The sequence below is a fragment of the Bactrocera oleae genome, chromosome 6 (assembly GCF_042242935.1).
Source record: "Bactrocera oleae isolate idBacOlea1 chromosome 6, idBacOlea1, whole genome shotgun sequence".
Taxonomy (NCBI): Eukaryota; Metazoa; Arthropoda; class Insecta; order Diptera; family Tephritidae; genus Bactrocera; species Bactrocera oleae.
Genome location: NC_091540.1, coordinates 57733988 through 57753179, shown reverse-complemented (window position 1 = coordinate 57753179; position 19192 = coordinate 57733988). Strand labels below are relative to the sequence as shown.

At 36.3% G+C, this 19192-nt stretch overlaps 4 protein-coding genes, 1 long non-coding RNA gene and 3 other non-coding genes across 10 annotated transcripts in view; 2 read left to right on the top strand and 6 right to left on the bottom strand.

Annotated features, from left to right (window-relative positions):
• The window catches only part of LOC118680386 (uncharacterized), a 290728-nt gene extending 278290 nt beyond the window's left edge, over positions 1-12438 (top strand). Inside the window, exons 5-6 of one of the 2 annotated variants that reach the window (XR_011397061.1) lie at positions 7090-7224; positions 12286-12438. This is a non-coding gene — a long non-coding RNA (uncharacterized lncRNA). Of the gene's footprint in view, positions 1-7050; positions 7225-12285 lie in introns of both variants that reach the window. The other variant, XR_011397062.1, reaches the window with a different exon arrangement.
• Positions 1710-2707, bottom strand: LOC106615481 (protein G12). Its single transcript, XM_014231708.3, has one exon. It carries the CDS (start codon positions 2621-2623, stop codon positions 1898-1900), a length of 726 nt encoding a protein of 241 aa, XP_014087183.2. The 5' UTR covers positions 2624-2707; the 3' UTR covers positions 1710-1897.
• On the bottom strand, positions 4626-5350 carry LOC106615472 (tRNA (guanine(37)-N1)-methyltransferase). The gene is made up of 2 exons (XM_014231697.3): positions 5195-5350; positions 4626-5135 (listed from the first exon to the last, which is right to left on the bottom strand). Exons 1-2 carry the CDS (start codon positions 5348-5350, stop codon positions 4956-4958), a joined length of 336 nt encoding a protein of 111 aa, XP_014087172.2. The 3' UTR covers positions 4626-4955.
• On the bottom strand, positions 5204-7073 carry LOC106615471 (tRNA (guanine(37)-N1)-methyltransferase). Of its 2 annotated transcripts, none has more exons than XR_011397060.1 (2): positions 5419-7073; positions 5204-5360 (listed from the first exon to the last, which is right to left on the bottom strand). XR_011397060.1 is itself a non-coding variant. In XM_036359794.2 (2 exons), exons 1-2 carry the CDS (start codon positions 6938-6940, stop codon positions 5319-5321), a joined length of 1470 nt encoding a protein of 489 aa, XP_036215687.2. In that variant the 5' UTR covers positions 6941-7073; the 3' UTR covers positions 5204-5318. The 2 variants fall into 2 exon arrangements, 1 of the variants encoding a protein (XP_036215687.2); XM_036359794.2 differs by having other exon boundaries at positions 5513-7073.
• On the bottom strand, positions 7382-9912 carry Klp64D (kinesin-like protein 64D). The gene has a single exon (XM_014231694.3). It carries the CDS (start codon positions 9668-9670, stop codon positions 7661-7663), a length of 2010 nt encoding a protein of 669 aa, XP_014087169.2. The 5' UTR covers positions 9671-9912; the 3' UTR covers positions 7382-7660.
• Positions 12439-13794: 1356 nt separating the features above from the next.
• Positions 13795-13959, top strand: LOC118680725 (U1 spliceosomal RNA). The gene has a single exon (XR_004976342.2). It is a non-coding gene; the product is annotated as a U1 spliceosomal RNA (small nuclear RNA).
• A 1685-nt stretch (positions 13960-15644) lies between these two features.
• Positions 15645-15842, bottom strand: LOC118680727 (U2 spliceosomal RNA). The gene has a single exon (XR_004976345.1). It is a non-coding gene; the product is annotated as a U2 spliceosomal RNA (small nuclear RNA).
• Positions 15843-16376: 534 nt separating this feature from the next.
• On the bottom strand, positions 16377-16449 carry TRNAV-UAC (transfer RNA valine (anticodon UAC)). Its single transcript has one exon. It is a non-coding gene; the product is annotated as a tRNA-Val (tRNA).
• Between the last annotated feature and the right edge of the window lie 2743 nt (positions 16450-19192).

Here is a 19192-nt window from a genome sequence, read left to right as displayed (position 1 = left end):
CGGCTTCTCAAAAAGTAAAGGCGTTTTATGTGAATAAATTTACACTTTGGAAAGACTTAAAGAATCGAAATGTTTATCAAAAATATTATTTCTTCTATCATTAATTGAAAAATATATCAAAGAAGGCCGCGTGAAATTTTCAAGATAATCGGTCCAGCAGTTTTGGAGAAGTTTTTCGGCGAGTCCGGAAGGAATTTTGAAATTCTACTTTGAAGATAGTTATGCAGATTATATAACAAGTATCGCTAGAATATTTCATACCAAGCCAATGTTATTGCAGAAATCAGGCGTTTAGCTCACTAAATTGCTATCCATGCACTTGGACTCTTCTAAACAGTCATCTCTTCCCATTATATAGAAATATCTCGGAGTGTGGCATACTATGACGATAATTTATAATTTGTCTCATTGATCTGAGTTTTAACTATTCTATGTATATGCTTTATCCAGCAGCAGCGATTAGAAGAAAGTTCTGCAGTAAGGTTTCGAAGAATAGTAGCCAAATTAATAGCCATTCCGGATAGAGATTTGAGCCGGACTGGTCCATATACAAGTACAATAGACGCGCAAAGCAAATCCATAAATTTTGCTAGCGTGGTACAACCTTTTTTTATATACGTGTAAAGTTATATCTCCATATGTCAACTACTATGGATTTGTCAGCTATTTCTTTGCGATGCTAGAAGTTGGTCTGGCGATTTTTACCTCATCTTAATTATATAGCTCCTGAGACTATATGAGATCCTGTACCATAATACTACCTTCTCGTATGCAATGATGACGAAACAATCTTTATTCCTCAAATTTTAGATAAGACAATTCTATTCTTAAGATGAAAAGTCAGCTAGCTGTGGGATTCTATATTTGAAAATTTCCATCCACTTGACTACAACACAAAAAGTCCTAAGTGTTAGGTAATTTCCTATCATTTTCAGTTTTAGCAACCCAATATTAACAAGAAACAGCCTCTAACATCGCAATCGTAAAATGACTGTAAACTAGTGTTATATGAGATATATGGAATGTAAACTCAACAAAAAGTACAAAATTTTATATAATGTTTATAACTATAAGAGATATTAGGTATACCATATATATACAATAGTCGGAGAGTCGCAAATCAATAATACCCAATATATAGAGGCCAGCTGACGTACTTAACTGACTTAATTGAATTTTAACACCACCTCACATTATTATTAGAAAAAGATGCCTAACTGATTTCATTAAGAAATCTTAGACATTGACCGACATTTTCCGCACAAAGTAAGCCATAGGCACTAATATCTTCCTATTCGGTAACTGCGGGATTATTTAAAATTCGCCCATCTGCAATACATACCCTCTGAGAAGGATCCCAGGGAATACGTGCACCAATTTTGATCAAAATATCACTTGCACTTAATACATCACTCTGCAATCCTTATTCTCAAAACTTAAACTCAAGGCCTTTGCCAAACTAATGTCGAGAAATTTATTAAAAGCCTAAATTATTGTATTTTCCTCTAGGAAAATTATCCAATGTAAGGAAAGCATTTATTTCTCGGAAAGTTAAAAATATGCAAGCACTCGTGGTATTTCGACAAACGACCGAGATTTCGAATCACATAAGCTACTTTAGGTCATTTCGAGGTAAATTAATAACTATTTTTAATTTGTCAGCGATTACCCACTCATCCCAATCCCATCCAAACTATCATAGAAACACATTATTTATGAGCACTTATTTTTTAATTGGAGTAAAACAAATAAAATACTCGCACAAGAATATTCGTTGTGTTTTCAACATAAATAAACCGTTAATATCATTCATTAATGAAATAAATCGCTGTCGATATATAGTTTTGCTTTGGCGATTATTCGATTATCGTCAGCTGCTGAATTGAATCGACAATTATTAAACCACAACAGCATTGGGAGCCGCTGGTATGGCCGGTGCACCAGCAGCATTGACAGCTGGACCTGTGCCATTCACGACAACTGGATACCAATCAAAAAAGGAGCGAATGAATTGGTCGACTTGATCGAAATTCACGCCATGCTGTTCGAGTTGTGCAACGATGCGCTTCGATTCAGGGAAGGCCAAGACGCGTTCGTAGACCGGTGCCAAAGCCTTCAATTTAGCCCAAAACTGTGCGAGACTGCCACCCGCCAGCACCTTAGCATCGATTTGAGCGCGTAACATCTCATGTGGGAAGTATGCGAGGAATTCATTGAAGAAGCCTTGCCAACCGTAGACGGACCAATAAGGTGTGGGTCTGAAAAGACTCAATATTTCCTCTGACTCCTCAAACTCCAACGAACCGCCGCCAGACAACAGCAATTGTGCGCGTACCCATGACTGGAATTGTATGATTTCCGGTTGAGCATAGAGACGCATACGCACCATGTAGGCATCGTGAGAGTTAATGATACGAATGGCGGCCTGGAATTGTGCATCGTTAAGCAAATAACGGATGACCAATTTATTAATCGGTTTCGATGGTATAAGACGATACAACTCCTCGATGTCCTGTGCGAGCGTGGCCGGTGGTGGTGGAGCAGCTGGTGCTTGGGCTGGTCGTAGAGCCCAAACGGAATTCAGGCTGCAAAATAGAGCCAATGTGATGATGAAGCGTTGCATCCTGGACTTTCGCTGCTGGATCGTTTGATTTGATGGTAGTTTTCGTTTGCAAATCGTTTCGTTAACTGTATGAATTCGCTAATCGGACTCCAGCTTTTATATGCGTATAATATTTAGTCGCAAAACTGGCAGCAGAGCAAACTTAGCGATAAAACGAAAAACTCGCGTTCATACATAGATTCTAGAAACTGTTGCTTGTTGCCGCAAAATAAAAATTTCACTATGTTGTTAACATTTTGCCTAGAGAGTCTGATAGCAACTTGACAGTGTGGTAAACATTTGCACGGCATAGGCGGTAAACAGATAAGCTAAAGTTAGCCCATTTGAATCACCACACGTAACCGATGTGTGTATATCTGATCATACTGTTGTAACTGCACCCATGGTTGCACGTAAAGTTTTGTTATTATTTCATCTAATTAGTCATTATCAATCCATTTGGCGCTACTGAAAAAAAAAATTGAGAAAATGGTCTCGCATTCCGAGAGTACGTACCAATCTGCATTTGTTTAGATGGATGACGTATTCATTATCATAATGTATAATTTGTACTATTTGTGGGTGGTGCCACCCTGTGACCCGAAGTTTCATTTTCTTCAGATATTATTAGGTTTCTTCCCAATTGAAGAAGAAGCATTTGTTGACAGTTAACGAAAATACCGTTGTTTACCAAAGGTAGACGCGTGAACTTGTCAGCCGACTGCACCAATGGAAGCACGTGTTGAAAGTTTATACTCTATTGGTATAGTCTTCAAATTGTTTATGCGCAAAATTCTTTATCCTTTTTTTCTTTGCAGTCGTGCGTCTTACTATTTATTCATATTTATACCCTAAACCGGGTCTATTAAGTTTGCCACGAAGTTTATAATACCCAGAAGGAAATCTCGGAGACCCTATAAAATATATTTATATATAATATAAATGATCAGCATGACGAGCGTCTGTCAGTTTGTATATAAAAGCGAACTTATCCCTCACTTTTCGAGATATCGTTCTGAAACTCTGCACACGTTCTTTTCTCTCTAAGAAACTGCTTATTTGTCGGAACCGCCGATATCGGACCACAATAGCATATCGCTGCCGTACAAACTGAACGATCGGAATCAAGTGCTTATATGGAAAACTATTTCATTTGACGAGATAACTTCACGAAATTTGGTATGTGTTATTGCCTAAGGTAATTGTGCAATCTCTGAAGAAATTGTCCAGATCGGACCACTATAGCATATATATATAATCAAGTTCTTGTAAGGAATCTTTTCTAGATGCGAAGGGTATTTTTTCTTATTTTCTTTTAACTACTTAATCTTTTAATGCTTATGTACAATATGTCTATAAATACGAACTAATACCTCCATTTACTACATCACCACAGACTTATAAAAATCGATTCGTTTGAGGCAGCAGTCAACACTCTTTCGGAGCTGCAGTGTAATTCTGTTTGGTCACCGAAATTTTTAGTCCATTTAAAGCTGTATCAAATCCATCATTTATAAAAATGGCGTTTCTGAGATTTAGAGAAGAATCGCTTCATCGAATGAAAGTCTATGTAAGAACTTGTTTATACATTTTGCTTTGGCAATTTGGATGCATGCAGAGTGAAGCAGCATAGGCTGTCTAGTGTAACATCTAAAACCGACTACAATATTAAGATTCAATCTGTACTCTTTCGTCTAGTTTGTGAATATCGTCACTGTTTATTACTGGGGCAGAGTGTTAGGCTCCTTGCAGGATATTGGTTTATTTTTGAACACATGCCATCATCTGCGCATGAGGTGTTGAAAATTCCCTCTGGTGGTTGCGGGAGTTACGAGATATAGAAGTTAAACAGTAGCAGAGAGAGGACCCAACCTGTCTTGAATGTCTCATGACGGCGAAATTCTTTAAAATCCACTTCTTAGCGCTTATTAGATTGCAGTAGGTGCGTCTGCCATTCCTTAATTTAGTCAATTTGCTAATGCGCTCAATTAATGATCAACGCTAATTTAAAAAAAAAAATACCTTTTTTGTGGGGTATACGTCATATATTTAGTTTAATCATGTATTAATCGCTGTATTGCAATGTTTCAACATTACTTTATAAGTATGTATACACGCGTGTTAATTCCGAGTTTCTATAAAATATGCTAGATCTTATCAAACAAAACTCGCTCAATACTTATAATATATAAGTACATATATGTTATATAGAAGGATTCATAATAAAACATGGAACTAAAATGCCTTAGTGAGTGATACATCAACAACTATTTGACTAATTGCCTAAATTTCGTTGCTTTAGCGACACATCAAACAGTAAGGCATTTCTCGCTTTGATATGGATTAACGTTTTTTAAAATTTCAAATTGTCTAGTTTTAGGGAAACGTTATTTGTATTGGCCGGTGCCTTTTTATTTTTCTTAATCGAGGCATTATTGGCGGCGACCTTTGGTTTCTTCACGACCATATCCTTATGCAACTCCTTCAAGTTTACATCGATTTTCTCCTGCTTATTCTTGACCACCTCCTTGATCTGCATGTGCGGGAATTCATTAGTAGTACATTTTTGTTTGTAAGTGCTCATTCGTTTACCTTTTTCAATTTTCCTTGCACCTCCTTTGGTTTCTTCTTATTTTTAGCATCGTTGACTTTAAATATATTTTTGTCCTTCTTAGACTTGTTGATGGCAGCCTTAGCTGGTGCAGCAGCAGCTTTTTTACCAGCAGCTGTCTTTGATTTGCGTCCCATTTTCAATTCTCTGTAATATTATTAAAAAAAATATATAGTTTTTATCAAAAAATAACAAACTGCCTTACAGTAGAATTGAAAGTCTCGCCACTTAGATTAAATTTATACAAATATTTATTTTCTTTTATGCTTAGAATTAAGTAAATTTTAATTGCATTTTACTTTGTTGGCAATTTTTGAATCTTCTTCTAATTCGGAGGCAACACGTTTGCGCTGAATTTGTTCAGCAGTCGTTTTGATAATCGGCGTTGTCAAAATTTCATTTGTGAGTCGAAAGGACACTCTGTACATGTCCTTATTTGGCGCCACATTGCGCACGAAATATATACCTTCTAGGTTGTCTGTTAGTGGTAAACCCAAATTATCTTCTACCAAAGCGCGCGCCAATGTTTTCGTATCATCGCCTTTTGCGAAGCAGTAAACGTGCACAGTTGGAAAATTCAATTGTTGCTTCGAAAATTCATTCGCTTCATCGTCGTTTAAGAAACCACGAAAAGCATCAAGAAATTCCACCGCCATAGCTGGGAGATTCATTGTTATGTGTATGCTGTAATTTACTGCTTTTTCAGCTGTTTGTTCTTTCCACCTTTTCAATAAATCAGGTTTCACATCTTCCAGCAAAAACATGCGTCCGTCTTTATTAAAAGTTTTCATGTGAGTCAAACATTTATTGCGTTTACCGTTGTGCTGTAACCACTTATAACTCTCTGGGTTTAAATCATTTGCTAGTACCCAGCATTTTTTACGTGCAGCCGGCACACTAAATGGACCAACACCAGCAAAAACATCGTAGAGCACATCATTTGCATTAAGCATTTTAGTGATTCTTTCATGCTCTGTGGATAAGCGTGGATTCCAATAGACGCGCGAAAAGTCAAACTCAAACAAAACGCCATTTTCTTTAGTCTCCACTTGATATTGCGATTCACCACAAATTAGTTCCAACTGAAAATTTCGATATGTATTATCAATTGTTGCTGCCTTATTTACGACCGTACGACAACCGGGCACTTTGTCTAATAAGACTTCACCGATTAGGTTTTTGTAAGGCAATAAGTGATCTCTTAAATTTAAATGCACTATATGTCCAATACGCGAGTAAGATGTGAGCCCCTCATCATCTGCGGGCAATACGCTCTTAAAAATTTCATCCGCCCGCCAATTATCATAGTTAAGTTCCAATTCGTCGTAATAAAAATTGTTAGGTTCGACTTTTAGTTTTAAAAGTTCTGTAGTTGGTAAGCAATCCCACGATTTCACCGCTAATGGGTGAAGCAGTATTTCGCGCATTGGTGGTGTTTCTACAACTTCTTGTCCAGTTTTCTCTAACACGCGTACCGGTCGCAACTTCTCCATCTTCAGCAGCAACTTTTTAACCAGTGGTAATACCTTATTTGATTCCGTTTCTGGCACTCGTAAACGTGGTAATTGTACAGGCTTTTTGAAGGCATCACGCTTCAAGTCAAGCATACCACGCACGCCCGCTGGCGGTTCTAATAGTGTAGGTTCCATATTTTTCCAATAGTGGCGCTGACGTTTGAATTGCTGTAATAAATCGTGAGCCCACGTGAGACGTCGAAGCACAACCATTAATTCAATACGAACTCAAACCATATGCCATGAAGATATTAAATAAAAATTAATCAACGTAGACGTTTTATAATACTAATTTATATATTTTAATTAATTTAATTTGGCAGGAAAACACGATGTTTATTAATTAATTTACCTTTCTTCAGCGTTGCGTACTGTCAAAAACAAATGTTATGGCCACTGCTTCTTTCATTCGTGCAATTCACAATGGCAGGACGAAACTTATTAGATGGGAGTAAAAGCATTGAGAACAGTTGGCTTAAGCTGTATACTAATCGGTGGTAAGTAAAATAATTAATTATGGATTTATGTATATGAAGTAGATTTAAAAATATTATATTTTATCGGTAACATCCTGCAACGATCAAATCACCTCACACACCCAGTCTCGCAATAATTTTTTTTAAATCCCCACAAGAAGTGAATAATGGAGAGAAATTTTCGGTGTTTAATTTTTAATTCACTTTAATTGTAAATTAGTGATATTACACAACAAATCCAAAGTTTCAATAATGCATATAGTGGAACGCAATTAGAGGAGTGCAAAATAAATGCATTTTTGTGTGCTTAGTTTAGACATGAATTCGAGTCGTTAAAAATACAAAAACAACAAAATTTAAACAAAAATATACAGAAGACAACATAACTTAAATATAACATCAAAAAATATACAAATGTGTGTGGAAAATACATAGATACATAAATACTGCTGCCCATTCAGTAACGCCGTGCGGTGGTTGGTCGTGGTACACCCGAAGTACGTGGACGCGCCGACTTTGCACGCAAAGGATTTGTTACACCATCGGTATTGTAACTAAGATAAACATGGGAGAGATCTATAAACTCCTGCTTATTTGTGGCCTCTTGCGGTTCGGCGATGTGTTTACGCATATTGTTACCGGTGTAAGCAACACATTTGAGCTGCCATTCGCCAATGTCTTCATTCCAGTGCGTATATTGATTGATCATTGACTGATATTCCTTAGGTATATAGGAATTGAGTACTAATTCACACAGTGCCAGCTCACGTGACAAACTTCTTATGTTCTCGTATATACCTTCCTTTTCACGTTGGTGTTCTTGTTGTTGGTCAGCCAATTCGGATTTGACACTCATCAACATTTGCATGACACGATGAATTTTCTTAGTACTGCCAGTACTTGCTTCCTGTAGTGAGGAATATCGTTCTTCAATATCTATGCGTTCAGTTTCTTTTTGTTGTAATGTCTGCTCTAATGCCTTCTCCGCCTGTTCACGCTCTTCCAATTCAGCAAGTGATTGCTCGAGTAGTTTCTCCTGCGTTTGCGCCTTTTCTAATAAATTCTCACCACCGATCAGAATCTTGCCTTCCAGTGAGATTAACTTACTGCGCAATTGTTCCTGCTCAGATTTAGCATGTTCAATTTCTTGTTGATGTTCTCGTGCGCGGCGTTCTTTTTCCTCTTTTTCAGCATCGCTTTTTTCGCGTTTCTTTGATTTCTTGCCATTGATGGCAGGTGTCTCCTCAATTTCTATTTCAATATCGACATCATCGTCATCGACGTCTTCATCCTCCTCTTCTGAAATTTGATCCTCATGACTGTTTTCCTCCAGCTGCTTACGCAAACGTGCAATTTCTTCTTGGAAGTGTCGTAGTAATGCATCCTTAGGTTCCTCATTAACGCGCATACGATTCTGTATATTCTTGGCACGACTGGCATACCTTAATGTGGATATGGTTTCCATATAATTAATATCTGATGGACTTATGGTGGCACACATTACTGTCTTTGAGTTACCACCTAACGAGTCTTGCAGCAAACGTGTTAGTTTTGAGTTGCGGTATGGTATATGAGTACTTTTCCCGTCAACCAGTGCACTTATAACATTACCCAACACCGATAATGATAAATTAATTTTTGTTGCTTCTTTTAAGCGCTGTCCACTCGCCTGTGTTCTGCTTTGTCGCTCTGAACCAGCTAAATCAACCAGCTGCAGCTTGCCCATTTTAACATTCGTCATATCGCCCTGACTCAGCTCACTACTTTCAACCGTAATTGAGAATATGGCATGCGAACGCGACGACTCCTGATTCATTTTTGTTGCACCCACTACACGATTTTTATTGCCCAAACGCATTATATTCTCCAAATCATCGGCATTGTGCACTACATAACCGCTTAGGTCCTTCACAAATACACCGATATCTGGTCGCTCTTTCACCTCAAGACTCTTGCTAACATCCTTTCCCAACAAATCGCGCACTTCTTCATTGTATATTTCCATATAGCTAACACGTACCAGAAATTTCTGATTCTCTCTAGCTTTAGCTATGTGACCGAAGATGTGTGCAAAAGCATTTGGTATGATACCTTTAGTTTGCGGCGAATCGGGATTACCAGACATGGTGTATGTTTTACCCGTACCCGTTTGTCCATAAGCAAAGATGGTGCCATTATAACCCTCCAGTACCTTCTCAACTATGGGACGTGCTGTGTCCACATACAAATCAAGTTGATTTGAGTCAGTACTGAAAACATTATCGAAGTAATACGTCTTGGGCGGCTCATTGGCGGCATTTGGCTTCACCGCTGTGATGGCCCGATTGATTTTATCCACTTGTATTACATTAGTTGCACCAGAATTTAATTCGGATTTCTCCATTGGGCGTACTCGCACAACAACCCGTACATTTTCTATTTCATCACCCTCCAAATCAGTTGTTGTTAATGGTGGCTCTTGCGGCATTTTAGTCTTCTAAAGATTTTTTAGATTAACCGTAAAAAAGAATTTGAGAATAATTTTGCACTTGTGAAAATTGCAAAGTTTCGACTTTTTACTTTTTCGTTGCCATGGTCTGTTTATTGATTTTTTTAGCAGCTGACTAATGTTTTGCACTTTGTTCTCTTTTGAGCGTTATCCGTTCCTACAAGTTCATGGTTGCATTTAGTTGGTAGTGACAGTATTCTATATAAAATTATAGTAAATTTTAGTAATTGTAAGGCCCGTTTTCTCAACGTCTGCTTAGCAACTATCTGCCAGTAAAGTTCTGGTTAACTAAACCGAAATATGGAGTTTTGGGAAACAACCCTTAATATATAAAAAGAGTTCAATTATAATTTTTTTATTATATAATACCTCTAAGAATAGTTCAATTTCTAATTAATCATCAATATTATAAAAACATATAATATTAAAACTTTTCTGTCTATTTTATAACAAAAAATATATTTTAATAAAGAATTAAAAATAAATTCAATCCGAATCATGGAAAAAAGTAGTTTTTGTTTAATAACCCATCAATAATTTAATATAAGGTTTATGGTAGAAGCAGCGAATATAAATCAACGTTCTCTGGTAGAAGTACACATTGCGTTGTGAGCAGCGATTTGGTTTGTTGAAACGCAACCACCAATCTTAAATCAAATTGTTTCAAACAATTGTTTTAAGTTCTCTGCTTAAATATGCTTGTAAAACAAGAACAAAAGCTATAGATAGAAGTTTCATTCATTTATATAAACGGCTTTCGAATTCTCAGAAATGTTAACGAATTGTGAATTGAAATCATTGAGCATTTGAGAAATAAAGTGTGCTTACCTAAAAGATATATTTTTTTCACTTACTACTCCTAAAATGAAGTCAAAACATAGGCCTTGCTAAAGCAATGCTTGTTTTGCGAATTACTCGCCCTCGGGCAGGTACATCCGTATCCCCGACATATGCTCCGCATATATAACCCTTGACCAACGAATAACATCGCTGATCATGAAACGCGGCATCATCCCGGAATAGCAGGGGCGGATTCTGAGATTGCTAAGTACCGCTTCATTCTGGTCATCCCATCCTTCAAGCGATTCCACCACGAAGGCGCCAATTCGTACGTTGTTATCCCTTACCAGAGTAAATATAGTTTCCAGTGAGAGCGTCCACAAGGGGCTGATATTTTGCTATTTTCTCCCTCCTGGCAGTTTCGAGAGCTCTTGAACGGTTCTCGAATGGAATACATACGTCGATAATCGTTACTCGGCGGCTGTCTTCATCCCTAATGACAATGTACGGTCTTAGGGCAGTCGCCGCGCCTTCAGCTTCTGGGATCACTTGGTTGACGGATATAGTTCCGGGATTACGGACAGCAGCTTTCACCAGTCCGCTCTGGATGGCATCCTGTCTCCGCCTAATTGCGACGCTGTGAGCATGACAGTGGTTGACGCTCGTCTCGGTCTCATATCCGCATCTGCGATGGCTCTTATCCGCCTCCGGCAGCCGCCGAAGTGTGCTGTTGAGGGGCAGAACATTGAGACGGGCGCGATGGATGAAGCGCCAGTCGCAGAAGCGGGTATTACGACCGCTCCGGAGAAAGTGATTGGAGACCGGGTGCTTTTTGGTCACTTCCAACACTTTCCTCTGATCCCTCTTTTCCAAGAGGTCTCTCACATATTTGGCAACCTCTTTGCTGCTCAGCATGTTGGCGATCTTATGCCGCCCGGCTGGTGAAACTGCATCTTCCTTCCCCCTAAATATGATCCCGTGTGCCTACTCTCCCGGCAGCCAGCACCACTTGACGCCTATCCTTCGGTGCAGACGGACCCACCGATCTCGGAATCTCCTGATCCCCAGAGAGGTATCGGGCCATGTCTTCTGGAGACACTTCCCTCCTTCTCATTCCCGACGACACTGCTTCATGCATGAGACTTTTTGCTAAATTTGACAATCCTGGGTCACAGCAGTGTAGCAGCCTATAGGCATGAGTGATGGTATATAATATATGCCGTACGCGTCTGAGAGGAGGATCAACCCTCCGCCTCCCTGTGACGGCGGTAGGTACACTAGTTCTGGGCTTGCTCGTTTTGGCAAAAATAGCCATTTCTTTGCCAGCTGTTTAATACGCCCATCTGCAACTAGAAGGTATTCCTTCTCAAAGGTACCTCCCTGCATGATGAAGTCAAGCCTCGGAGAGGGCCATCGATTGCATTGGCGTCTGCAATCAGCCCCATAAGGGTGTTAACGGGGACTTGGCGGACCTGGTAACCTATTGGGACGCCCAGGTGTTCGTAGGCCTCCTCATTTCTGAGGGCTGGCATCAGGTTACCCTGGATTGGAAACTGCGTTGGCAGTGCGCCATTCTCCCCGACAAAGTGTAGTGAAGCACACTTCGCCGGTTTGAATATCAGCCCTACCGCGGCAGCTCCTTCCTCCGCGGCCCGGATAAGGGATGTCATTCCCTCGACGGAGTCAGAAATAAGTTCGCCGTCATCGACGTAAAACAAACAGTTGTGACGCCTGGATCAATGTAACATATAATATTAAAACTTTTTTCAGTCATTAAATACTATGTCATTTACAGCGTTTTTTTCTCTTTTCAGAACTCTTGTGCCTTCAAAATTATCTTGATTCATACGGGTGAATATATTTTGCAAAACTGGGACTTTAACTAAAAAAACCATCGAGGACTACTACCCTGTAATATTTTCAATTTTATGATATGAATTTGTCTTAACTTATTTAAAGTTATTTTATTATAGAACAAAAAATATATTTTAATAAAAAATTAAGAATAAATTCAATCCGAATCATGGAAAAAAGTAGTTTTTTTGTTAAATAACCCATCGATAATTAACACGCTTATATTTGTTTCACTTGTATGTCTGTTTGTAACTAAAAAACTAAACCCAACACGACTACAAAGTATGCGCAAAATATTTGCATACTTTTAGGCATATGTTGGCATCTCAAAGGGAACAAATCAACTGCACGGACAACAAAATTTATAATATTTAGGATAAAATTTTTTAATGGCAGATCAAAATATGGAATTTAATAAAAAATAAAAAAGAATTGAATAAATGAGAAGTTAGTATTGCTTAAAATATTTTTATTATCTTACAAGAGACTTAGACTATTCAGGAATTTTTATTATTGAAACTATAGTTTTATGGTAACTGAAATAAGATGCATAAGTTTGAGACTTGACATCCTCTAAATATCTAGAAAATACCGCGTGAATGGTGTTTCCATATTTTGTAGTGGATTCTTGTGGATCAATATTCATTTTCAAATTCAATCTTTCCGAAAGAAAATTTGTCAACCGCTCTGACTTTTTATCAGCGAAGTTGATGTTGAAAACGCCACCGAAGATGAGTGGAAATTTGTTACCACTGATAATCCGATTGAAATACCTATTTGGTCGCCAATAATATAATATCGATTCACAAATCATCAAGCACAAGTTCAAATGATTAATTGAAAAATTTCATTTATATTTTTAGCAAGACACAATTATAAGAGCAATAGAATTCTGGTAAAAAGAGCCGAGAAAATATGAAATACAATCGAGTTCATAACGATGAGTCATACCATATATATTGGTCATACATTACATACTGTGATACTTCGTCCGAAAATGTACATAGTGTAGATAGCTACAGCTACTATTTATTAAAAAATAATAAAATATAAATAAATATAGTTTAAAAAAACTAAAAAAAAAACGCTTTTAAAGAATATCGAACGAAAAAGTTGAAAATAATTTTAAAAATTAACTTAAAAAAATAGTATATAAAAAATACTAGTATAATAATAATCGCCCTAAGCCTTTTCCTCAATTTAAAGTAATTAAAGTTTAAATAAATTAAAGTTTTTTTAAACTATATTTATTTAATATAAGGCTTATGGTAGAAGCAGCGAATATAAATTAACGTTCTCTGGTAGAAGTACACATTGCGTTGTGAGCAGCGATTTGTTTTGTTGAAACGCAACCACCAATCTTGAATATATGTATATAAGTTTTCATTCACTCGTATAAACGGTCTTCGAATTCTCAGAAATGTTAAAGAATTGTGAATTGAAAACATTGGACATTTGCGAAATAAAGCATACTTACCTGGCGTAGAGGTTACCGTGATCATGAAGGCGGTTCCTCCGGAGTGAGGCTTGACCATTGCACTTTCGGTTGAGTTGACCCCCGCGATTATTCCTAATGCGAATAACTCGTGCGTGTAATTTTTGGTAGCCGGGAATGGCGTTCGCGCCGTCCCGACATTTTTGAATGTATAATATGGAAATAAGTAAATAGAAGGGATTTCGTCGCTTTTATTGAAATAAACGATGGAGCGATAGATATTATTATCAGGGGTGTTGCAAGATTCTGATAGTTATCGAAAGCAGAATTGAAACCGATATGAAAATGTAGTAGCGTCATGAATTTCAGATATTATTTGTGTTCGAAACAGAAATTTTATCGGTTTGTTATCAGAAGCGCAAAGCAATTCGCTGACAGACTTGAAATATAAGTTAGAAAATAATTAATATTGTTACAATTTAATTTATCGTTATTTCTATAGGGAAAAACATAAGAATAAAACACAAAATGAGTGACAAACATTTTAAGAGGATTTACGAAACGTAATTTAACACCCAAATGCGTCTATATTCAGTCGATAATGTGATATCAATCTGTAAAGTAAGCAAGTAAATGCAAGCAAAATTTCTTTGATCTTTTTAAATCTTCCCTTTAACTTTTTTTGTTGTTTTTTTCTTCCAATAAAATAAAAGCTAAAATAGCGTAACTCATTGTAAACTTTAGTAGACTTTATTCGGTATTTCAAATTTACCAAACACCTCCAAATTTATTCATTTGCAAGTTTTGTCATAATAGTTAAAGCTGATTCGAATATTGGTTTTGCACGTGTTCAAAAAGACGAAATCCAATCAGATCTGTGACACCATTGAAAGTCAGAATTGGTTTGCAATTCTGATAACTACGCAAATCTGTCTTGGATTCCCACAACACCCCTGTATGCATAGTATTTCATTATTTTAATTTAGAGAAAAGTTAAAGTGCCGAGTACAAGAATAAAGGGCATTATTTTGCGACTTTTCCATCGCAGACAAAAGTTTTCTGTTTCTAGTTGTTTTTGGAACTTTTTTAGAACTTAATTGACGGTTAGTCGAGGCGTTTGAGACTAGACTGAGGCAATAAGGCCTGTTGCAAAACCGGTTAAAAACTTTTTAGAAAAATGCGGCTGTTTTTTGCCTCACCCGCTCAGACTTGCCCCCCTTCTGCCTACCATTTGTTCTGGTCGATTCAGGACGCCGTCAGTTAGAATGAATATCACATCAAATATATGTAGATTTAGCAAAGAACCGAGTTTTAGGAGCTCGTACTTTGGCATGCTCTTTTGAACCCACTAAATACAGAGCTTTGCCGTTGATTTGGTTGGCACATGCTTTTCTTACGTTCAGAGGTGTCGTAATTTTTCATCAACTAGTCACAAATCCGATCAAGAACGACTTTTAACACAATACGGGCGACGAGAATATTCGTCATACTCGGCGACTCCGTCGGTGACTAGAACACACGATTGTATATGAATATGAACACAAAACGCGGCGACGGCAAAATCTCGCACACCAGACGATTTTTGAGATAGAGTTATTTTTATTTAGATAATTTACAGAAAAAATCTCTAGAATTCCCAAAAAAAATGTTTGCGTTGGCGTTGGCAATATTAAATCGTTTGTGTTTGGTTTCGTCATAAATTTTTGATCAATCACTAACTGTGATGAAAATCTGTGTCTACGTTTGCACAGCGAAACTTCATTGCAAAACCACTATATTTAAAGTTTGCGTCAACGGTTTGGAACAAAACTTCCTAAAAGGCAGTCATGAACAATACACTCCCTTTACTACTAAACGTTAATTTGAAGATATTTATATGTATTCATTATTTGGGCCGAAATCCCGGTGGTACTGCAATACCGGGCCAACCCGTGACAGAGGTGGAGCAAGCTCCTAAAACACTCCGTCCATTTCCAAAAATCAGTTTAACATTTGTTGTCCTCCGATGGAGGATCTATCAGATGTTAAGCTGATAAGAACAGATACTACACTTTGATCTTAGCCTTGAGGCCGAGAAGCGATAACTTTCAATGCACAATTTAAACTATTTAAGTTCTAAATTTAATAAACCGAATGTGAACTTTTTGTGGAATGCATGTGACGAATGAAAAATATGTGCAGGGTAGAAACACAGCTACCCCAAAAGTATATACATTCATGTATGCATATATCTACCTGAAAATAACATATACATAGGTATAAAATATATGTACATACATGCATATGCATACTCGTACTGTGTGTACTCACTTTTGGCAGGGTAAAAAAGATTTTTTGTTTTGGTTGGATGTTAGCGAATTTATATGAAATTCATATAATTATTCGAGATTATTTTTATGTGTAGAAAACAATTTCAGTTTTATAATATAACTTTATATGTATGTATGAATAATTGTTTTTTTAATATAATTATATTTTGTAATATGTACGTGATTAAATATCAAAAATATATTGAAAGGGACAACTATAATATAAAATAAATTTTTGAAATATAATAAAACAAAATAAGTTTAAAAATTTCAAAATTATTTAAAAAAAAAGAAAAAAAATCTCACTTGGTTCCATCCAGGGTCGAACTGGAGACCTTCTGCGTGTAAAGCAGACGTGATAACCGCTACACTATGGAACCAACTACCATTTAATTGGCAAAGTAATCATATAAGCGAAAGGCAAACAGCATGCAGTATAACATCGTTTATACAAATACGATGAATTCAAGAACAACTGTTGACGCTTAAGATACCTGAATATTATGCATTAGCACCACACATAACGAAAGCCAATAATTTCGATTTCACATAAAATAAATTAATATTCTATACAACATATTGTACAGTTTTAATTAATAAGTGTGTACCAAGGAATCACTTTTTGGTTGCTTTATTTCAATTTCAATCGTCTTAATGCTAAATGATTTTAGCTGAGAAGGTAATAAGTTACATCATAAGTATGTACATATGGATATAGGTATGTATATGGCTTGTGTGACCTTCGCTTTCTTTCTCAGTAAATTGTCAGAATGTTATCAACCATAAATTAATGTATATAATGAACAGCTAAGTCACGCAGTTTTACTCCGTTAAACTTTTTGTTAGGGTTTGGTATGTAACTCGTTCTGGAAATGGTTCATTATTACTTATGCTAAAAGAAGTTGTTCAAAATTGAACCGCTCGCGGTGGCCATATGGCAGGAATTCTCTTCATATGCAAAATAAAAATTTCTGAACTAATAACGTCAAATTATTATCAGTTGTTCATATACATACATACGTACATACGATGAATCGCTCGTTTTTCAGAGTAATTTGAAGTTGCTGATATTACCTTTTAAAGTTAAAAATGTGAAGAAAGGTATATTTCATTTTAGATTTTACACCCTTTTAGTGCGTTTACGTTAAGACCTATTCATATGTATTTCTAATGCAAATGCATTTGTGATGTCATACCAATTTGTGTGGTTTCCTAGTCATCAGAGAGGCAAAATCTGTAATTGGTTCTTTTGTGATATCGAGCTGACCGTTTTTCACTAAGAAGTTTGTGGTAATGACCGATGTCGGCCGCCATAGCATATAGCTGCCATACAAATTGCACAAGCGGAATCAAGTAGTATGAAGGATATTATAGCTTTAGTGCAACCAAAGCAAACATTTTTTCTTATATTTTTCTTGTCTCCAGAATAAATGGTCAAATTCCTGAAACAATGAAAATACAAATTTGTTTTTCTTAACACGTGTGTATGCACAAACTATTAAGCTAATGTTTACATTTTTTACATAAGAACGCAGTTAATTACTGAAAAATATCAAGTCATTCATTTATAAGTTGTCACACATACACAGTTATGTACATACATACACACATATGTACACAGAAAAGGGCAATAAAGACTTTTATTGTAAATTACAACTGCATGATTTCACAAAGTGGTGATAATGGTAAATGTTATAACAATTCATTGCAATATAATTGCGAAAATTTTCCTCAGTAGAAATGTTAGGGTGTAGTCAAAAAAAAAAAAAAAAAAACAAAAAAAAAAAAAATAAAAAATAAAAACGTTAACTTCGGCAGCCTTGAAGCTATAATACCCTTCACAAATACAAACATTTTTAACCAAGAAATTGATTTTAATCGTTTAGTTTATATGACAGCTACATACATCTATGCTATAGTGGACCGATTTGAACAATTTGTTTGTTGATTGTGGCGTTGCTTTGGTAAATGTGGTAATCTAAGCCAAATTTCGTGAAGTTATATCCTCAAGTAAAAAAGTTTGCCATATAAAGACTTTATTTTGATCGGTCGGATTGCATGTCAGCTATAGCTTAAAGTGTTCTGATATTGGTGGTTCTAACAAATTAGCAGCTTTTTGGCTTTCAAATCGATATGTCCAGAACTGAGAGACTAGTTCGCTAATATACAGATACGCCTAGCTCGATACGCCGAACATTTATGTATACGTATATATATATATTATATAAATATATAAATTCATATATTTATTACATATATATTTTTTAGTGTCTTCGAAATTTCTGTGTGTTACTAACTTCGTGCAAAACTCTGTTCAGGGTATAATAAACAGAAATTTTTGCACACTAAATATGCAAATTCAAAAATAGAATTCGACTGACATTATCCAACAACAAACGGCGAGAAGCGTGATCATGAATGAGCTGATGACAATACGCTGAAGTCAACAATAAGCACCTGCTTATACATACATACATATGTAAATATGTATATAAATCAATGATACTCATTTCGGCATTTACTTTGTCGCACACTAATTGAAAGTCGCTGGATATTTTTGTTTGAAAAAAATTATATATTATATATACATATATATAAAACAAATATGCAGTTTGCAGGTGTCTACACCTTGACAGGAGGTAAGAAACCCGTAATGGTGTTACTACCTGTAGTGTGATAAATGCGTGCTGATTTATTGAAATCCATAATCACACACATACACACCTTCAACTGTATATTCGTGTATGTACAGTTGAATATAAATATAAATATAAAAGTTTATTACACGCCTTATCAATATGCAGCAACACACCCCCTGTTATGCTATTCTTGGCAACAGTATAATGTACGTTTCCGATTTTTTTGTACGTTTTGGGGAAACCCTCAAGCATTTGGCTTTATCACTTGACATACCGGAACCAGTTATGCTCTTCTAACACTGCGTGCTGCCACCCTTTTCTCTTTGCACTTCTGGTAATGAGCTGTACATTTTTAAAGCGTAAGCTCTCTTGTGTGCTCAGAGACAAATATAACAATAAATATACCATACATATAATATATACTTGTAGATACATGTGTAAGCTTTTGTTTTACTTTTTATAAATAAGTACATAAATAATTCAC